This window comes from Lycium ferocissimum, unplaced genomic scaffold, assembly GCF_029784015.1.
Source record: "Lycium ferocissimum isolate CSIRO_LF1 unplaced genomic scaffold, AGI_CSIRO_Lferr_CH_V1 ctg6314, whole genome shotgun sequence".
In the NCBI taxonomy this organism is placed as follows: domain Eukaryota; kingdom Viridiplantae; phylum Streptophyta; class Magnoliopsida; order Solanales; family Solanaceae; genus Lycium; species Lycium ferocissimum.
In genome coordinates this window covers 12,969-19,994 of record NW_026726306.1, presented here as the reverse complement: position 1 = coordinate 19,994, position 7,026 = coordinate 12,969, and the positions used below count along the sequence as shown (strand labels likewise).

The 7,026-nt window shown below is 35.1% G+C and overlaps 1 protein-coding gene across 1 annotated transcript; it reads right to left on the bottom strand.

Annotated features, from left to right (window-relative positions):
• Positions 1-1,690: 1,690 nt before the first annotated feature.
• LOC132045217 (probable arabinosyltransferase ARAD1) lies at positions 1,691-5,244 on the bottom strand. The gene is made up of 2 exons (XM_059435760.1): positions 3,762-5,244; positions 1,691-2,242 (listed from the first exon to the last, which is right to left on the bottom strand). Exons 1-2 carry the CDS (start codon positions 4,659-4,661, stop codon positions 1,691-1,693), a joined length of 1,452 nt encoding a protein of 483 aa, XP_059291743.1. The 5' UTR covers positions 4,662-5,244.
• Between the last annotated feature and the right edge of the window lie 1,782 nt (positions 5,245-7,026).

The following is a 7,026-nucleotide window of genomic DNA, read 5'->3' as shown; positions in this document are numbered from 1 at the left end:
AGTGGATACACAACATGATTGGATAAATCTCCCAGTAACTCTAGGATATTTCTCTCTTTTGAATTCTCAACAATAATATTTGCTTCTGTTTACTTTCCTCTTTAAAACAACAAACTCTTGATTTCTTCACTGTTTGATCTAGTTGGAAGGTTAACAACTAAATCCTAATTGAGAACGATACTTTACTTCATTCTATAGTAATTTTCGGCCACGTGCGCTTGCATGTCTGTAAAAATTGATCAGTGTTCGTGATCATGTCTAGATAGATTGATACCGAAGATTTAGGGGCGGGCTGCTTGCCTTGTTCGCAGTGCCGTGGAATCCACTCTATATTTGTTTTTCTATTGTTCTATGTATTTTTGTATTTGATTTCAAGACGTATGTATTTTATTCAGTATATGCTCTTGAGTCATAACAAGTTCTTGGGGTGTTGTATGAAATTTTGGGCTTATGACTTTATAATCTCTGTTTATGACTTGATGAATGTTTCTAAATGTTAAATGTCTTTTTCTTACGGGGTTTGTGTGTAGGTGCAACCACAACTTAGGTAAATTGGGTCGTGACCACATCATGGTATATTGAAATGACAATCGGTTCGCTGAAAAATTTTCAGATGTGCAATTTATGAGTCACATCATGGTATCTTGAGGTGAAAATTGATTTTCCCAAGAGTTTTACAGATGTGCAATTATATGCAATGTTAGTTGCTATGTATGTTGGATGCATATCATTATCTTTAGATGAAAAGTGGTTCATCCAAGAGGCCATCCATTTTTTGTATATGATGCAATTCAGTAATATAGTATCTTAAGGTTAATACTGGTTCGCCCAAAAGTTGCATCTATTATGTCTTTATGACATATAGTGGACCGATAAGGTAACAGGGCATGAACTACATTCTTTTGATATATATATATATATATATATATACTTGTTGGTTTAATTAAGAATATTGTGATTATGGAAGATGATATATTGGTAATAATTTACAAGTCGCCACTGTACGGTGTTCAAAGTTGAGTTGACAAAGGTCAATTAATGTTTATGGACTTGTTTCTAAAACATGTTTCCTTTAAATATTCTTTTTTTTAGACAGGTAACATATGTCGCCTTTAAATATTCTTCTTTCATCAACCAGAAAATCCACTTTTCAATAAAAATAAAACTGTATCATATTTTATCTTGATTTTATTGTGTTATTATTCTTACGGGATGAAAATTATCCAACATCAACACAACATACTCATCAAATTCTCATATATTTTCATCATTCCCCTTTACATAGAGCTTTCTTTTTAACTATGTAATTACTTTCAATTACACTCAAATCCAATTTCCATATGTCCTTCCAAACAGGCCCTTAAAGTTTCAAGCATTTAAAAGCTTCTTTAAATGCATTGCTTGTGAAGTTAGTATAACGCGATCACATCATGATATCAGACAATCTTCGACTCCTGGCTTTTAAAGCCTACATTTTCAAGAAGTAATCCATAGTTGAGGAGTAAAGTGCACTCCTCAACCTCAACGCCAATAGTCTCATATTCAATTGGGAAAATTAGTTGGCAAATCTTTTCTGTCACAGGCTCACAACTCATTTAGCTCAAAGGATTGAGAAATTTTACCAGAAGACGTTTCCATAAAATTTAAAAATTACATAATTAGATCCTAAAACATAACCTTACGTATATAGTTACTGAAAAATTTTGGGCAATAGAGCTGATTTCAACCCTCTTTCTCTCCAAGGGGTGCGATAAAATCTCCAGGATTTATGTAACTTGAGATTAACAGCAGGAACCTTACGGGCAATTGCTTGCCAGATCATTTGAACAGCATCATTGTCCTTGGAAGGATGCCTATACTCGAAGAGATTTTCAACCTCTTTTAACCTTGTCCACATTCTAGTCCACTCTTCTTTGTCAATGCTCCTAATGAGGTTTATGAGGAATTTTTCTTTGAGAGCCTCTGAGGTAGGAACGAATATGCAGAATCCAGAATAATCAAGAACATCTTCATAGGGGAGCTCTATTTCATCACTAATGATCACTGGTACACAGTGACTAGCAATTGCATCAAAGAGGCGATTTGATGAGGGAGTGTCACCAGCAATGTTTAGGCAGAACTTGGAGGAGTGCATTCCCTCTGTAGCTTGTTTTATTCCGTCCTTCTGAACGCTTCCAAATGAGAAGTGAACATCTTTCTCATCTTTCAGCATATAGAATAACTCTTGCCTAATAAACCCACCCTGAGGAAGAAGCAAGACTGAGAACACAGGAGGAACTAGAAACATGTACAAGAAAGAGCAAATCATAATAAGGTAAAGTTTGACAATCATGCATCTACAGTTCAATATACATGGTTCCATTCAATATTTTGGCATCATTTCTTTAAAATGGACTGCAGTGGAAGTAGAAGGAATGGAGAGGGAATGCAAGTGTAACTTAAACAAAAGATTTGTTGAATCACTAGTCTCACCTATTTTCCTTTCCATCCAAACGTGATGTAATATAGAGGGTTTGAGGGCGTGATCATTATGGGTCTAATCATACCATCAGATCACATTATTAATCAATTATTTTGGGGCATTCACTATTATACATATTTTATCCACCTAGCTCTGGTAAGAACAACAAAAAAAAAAACCTTAAAGTACTACTCTCATCGATACCCACATCTGAATATTGACTGATGACATATACACACGGAATTCACAACTAGTACACTGAAATTCATTATCATCAAGAGACTGGTTAAAGAAATCATGGTAAACATACAAGAAACTAGTCCAGATTCACCCTTGCAGCATTTTGATAATACATTAACAATGTTTACTACTCTATCCTACTAAGCATAAAATACAGATATTACAAGCTGGTTCCTAACTGTATTAGTGGTGTGACATATAAGAAACGACAGGTCTAAAATGTTTATGAGATCATTATAATGCTGCAGCAGACCACAAAAGGTACAGAGCACATGCGAAGAGATACACACCATAGCTTTGTTAAAATAAATTCAAACAAGTGATTTAGGAACAACAGCAGCTTGCGCTAGCAAAAAGTTTTTAGTTTTCATTTTTTTTTTCCAATATATAAACAATGCTTAAGACACAGAGCAACTTAACAGGATAAAAAATAAAAAAAAAATTGAATCCTGAAAACAAAAAACTGGATGTGATCCTGATGAAAACCAAGACATTTAAGTTGATCAACAAAATATCGTGTTGTCTGCATCCTACACCTCATTCCACTTACAAAGATAGAAGAAAAGACAAGATCTTGAACAGATATCATGATATGATCGCTTTATGTTAACTTCATAAGCAATGCAGTATGGTTTGAAAATAATCTTCAATGAATATTCAGTTGCCTGTGTCTAACAAGGGCATTTCCAAATGGTTAAAAGTTTTGTTTCATGGAAGAGTTGCTTCACCATTACCCAATAGCACTCAATTCCACCTGGCTCCTCATTGTAGTTTAGTCCAATTATTCCCTATCTCTCTAAACAAGAATAAACGGTCACAAGGAGGGATTACACTGGTGTCAACAGTTCTCCTACACTTTCAAGAACACATGTTGTGCAATTAAAAGCAAACACATTATCCTGAACAACAGAAATACATCCAAGTAAAATTTTCCCTTCTATCATTCTCCTAGTTCTGCCTTAATTTTTGAGTGAACCCAGATGACATTGACATACTACTTATCTACCAATAAGATACAGACAAATAGTTAATGGACGAAAATGAAATACAAACAACTTACATATTTTCTGTATATAGCTCCCTGGAAGTAAAGAAGAATTGGTCGAGTAACAAAATCAGAAGTGTCATTGTCATAGTTCCTGATTACATGCTTGTAAGGTGCAATTATGTCCTTTTCAACATTAGCTACACTGGGAGGATACCTTCCAAAGTCAGAAAGGATGTACATTGCAGGCCAAAGCTTAACTCTTGCATCCAAAAGACTATTTGGATGGTGGGCCATAATAATATGGTCTTTCCCCCCTGATCTTTTCCATTCTTCCTGAGCTGTTAAAAAGGCAACTAACTTTTCCTGCAGTAAGGTGTTCATGCTTCTTCTTTTTTGGTGTGGCTTAAGCCTTGAAAACCGATTATAACTGATTGATGAAAAGAATGGAACAAAAATGACATCAGCTTCGCTTGAATTACGCACTCTTATGGCAGTTCGACCATTCAAATTGTCAGCAAATTCAGAAGAGAGAAGATCCAATGTCAACCAATATTCTATACTGTGCTGCAAGTTTAATCCACCTGGATATTGAGGAACTGTACTGCGGATATCGGGCCAAACAGTCTTCCCCTCAGCCTTCCAGCCCAAAAGTTCAAAATGAAACTGAGGGGGCAGGTCATACATAAAAACTTTAAGAAGTTGGTTACTAGGATTGCACTTAAACAAGTTAAACTTTTTCCGTGATTTGCTCAATGTAGGGATGTCACCATCTCTGTGAGTCCTGGACCGGGAATTCCCATCATCTGCCAAGGCGAGAAGCTTGGAGTTGGGTACTATATTGAGGTGAGGCCGACCAGCTGAACGAAGCACATAGGACCAAGACAACATGAACAAAACAGATGTAATTGAAAACAAACAAAACAAGGATTTTCGGCCAAAAATCCCCATGGAATGTGCATTTCTCTCAACCATGTCAATCGGGCGACAAACACCTAATATGAGCTATTAGCTATTTCTTCCAAACTCATCTTTTTCCAAAGAAGACCCCCAGACAATATGAAGACTCAGTCACAATTAGCTAATCTCACCAAAGCTGATGCAACAAATGAGTGGAGAAAAACAATGTGAAATAGGCCCAAAAAACACTAAGATCGCATTGATAAAACTAGGAACCAGCTACTCTGAAACTACACCAACCTATTCCTACATAGTCTATCTCAGAAAAGCTGACGCCAAAAATGGAACCTTTTTCTTCATTCTCTAACATTCCCACGAGACATATACGATTAGACAGGAACACCTTACATTAACCAGTGATCTGAATTATCCAATGGATGCTCTTTCAATTTGAAACAAACAAGAGTGGATGAATATCAATGACAGAGATATCTTATACACAGGTGAATGTGGAAAGGAGCAAGAAATTGGGAACCCAGATGAATTTTGATATCAATGTATTGAAATGAATATCAACTTGACGAAGAAACAAGAAATTTTGGAAAGCCAGATGATATTTTATTCCAATGTATAATATGATATAACTATGCCCATCAAAGGTAACTTTTGCTTTGATAAAATGCAACTTCCATCGTTAGTACCGTATGATTAGTATAATATTAGTGAATTTATCCGTGCTTCACGCAATCATAAAAATCTTATCGAATTTATGTAATAATTTTTATACTTACCCAAATATTTAAAATATTGAAATCTTTTTTAGTCTTCAAATTCAAATAGATTAGTTTTTAAGTTCTAAACCATTTTATTATTGTCACTTAGTTTTATTCTTTTTCTTTAATTTTTCATCAGTTATATATGGATTTTTAATCTTCCAGAAATACTTAAATTTTATATAATAATCTATATAGGTAAAAATATAATTTCTATTTTTCTTAAATAAAAAAGAGTGATGAACTTCGCGAAAATTAATCCCTTGAAGTTGATATGTATATAATTTTTAAACATTGTTTTTATTTAATATTAAGGATCTAACTAAATTTTATTTTCTACCTTCCGAATGTAACACTTTAATGTTTTATGGTTTTCTCGATTCGAGGGTTGAAGCAACGTATTTCTCGAGCGCGGGATAATGTGGACCTCTTTGCGATTTACTTGATCGTCAAGAAGAGTTAGCAACGCTTCAGATACCTTTTTTTTTTTTTTTTAGATCTTTAAAATTAAAAGAAAAATCAGCAACAACAATGTCTATTACAAAAATAATAAGAAAACGGGAAAAACACACAAACAAAATATGTCGACTCAAAAACAACGCAATCTAATTGTATGAATCTCTTCTATGTTATGAACTCAATGTATTCATTAATGTGGATACGATCAGTTCGTGTGGTAACTACCATTTGTGAGAATCATGAATAAAAATACATAGAAGGGGATAAAGTAGTCCCGAGAAAATAAGGAGCTTGTTCCTCAGATTTTCATGACAAAATATCGAGATGGTAAGGGAATATCAATCAAGTTCAAGGTGAGTACTTTATGACATTTAAGAATGAGAGGTATGGGATTACATTGGGTATGCTGCTGCCATCTGCACTTCTTCTAACTAAGTGGAAGCTCAAGCTTTGAAGCTCATTTTCCAGCATTCCTTTCAATTCTTTCAACCGATTTGGCAACTTTTAGCTGTATGTTTTTGTAAGAAAGAGAGGTGAACGGAAAAAAAGATAAGTTTGATAGCAAGCATGTTTCAGTAAAAAAAAAAAAAAAAAAAAAAAAAAAAACGGTGAAAAAGACAATACGAGAGTAAAATGTATTGAGTATTGGGAAGGAATATTGTTGGAACCTATGAGTCCACCCTTTTAGAGTTAACCACCTGAAGGTTCACCAAAACCGTCTAAGGGACCTGGTCCCTAAGCTGTTTTCACAGATAATGATGGAAAGTAAATAAAACAAGATATTTATGTGGAAAACTCCTTGCTCAAGGGATTAAAACCCACGACCTACCCTAGTAGGATTTCCAACTTCACTAAACTGAGCAATGTTTCAGATTACAAGCTTTTGTAACCTAGGAATTAACCTCTTAATCCCTCCCCTTACAATAACTCTATTGCAAGCACTTTCTTTGATTATGACAAACATGTGCGGATATTCCCCCTGAGGACCAGGTGCTGATATTCCCCCTGAGGACCAGGACTCACAATTATGCAAAATTCAACCAGCTTGTATCTAGGAATTTCCCCTAAATATTCAGCCAAGCTTGTATCCAGGAATTCCCCTTAGGGACCTAAGGGCATGTTCCTCAGCATCACACCCGGTTGGCAACACACAACCCTTCCCGCAACACTTGAAGAATAACAGGCACACTTCCCGCAACACAAACAAC

Excerpts from the sequence above, each read along its gene's own strand:
- LOC132045217 (XM_059435760.1), bottom strand. The coding sequence starts at position 4,661 with ATGGTTGAGAGAAATGCACATTCCATGGGGATTTTTGGCCGAAAATCC. Across the intron at positions 2,243-3,761 it reads GAGCTATATACAGAAAATAT|GGTGGGTTTATTAGGCAAGA; the intron begins GTAAGTTGTTTG and ends CTTCTTCCTCAG.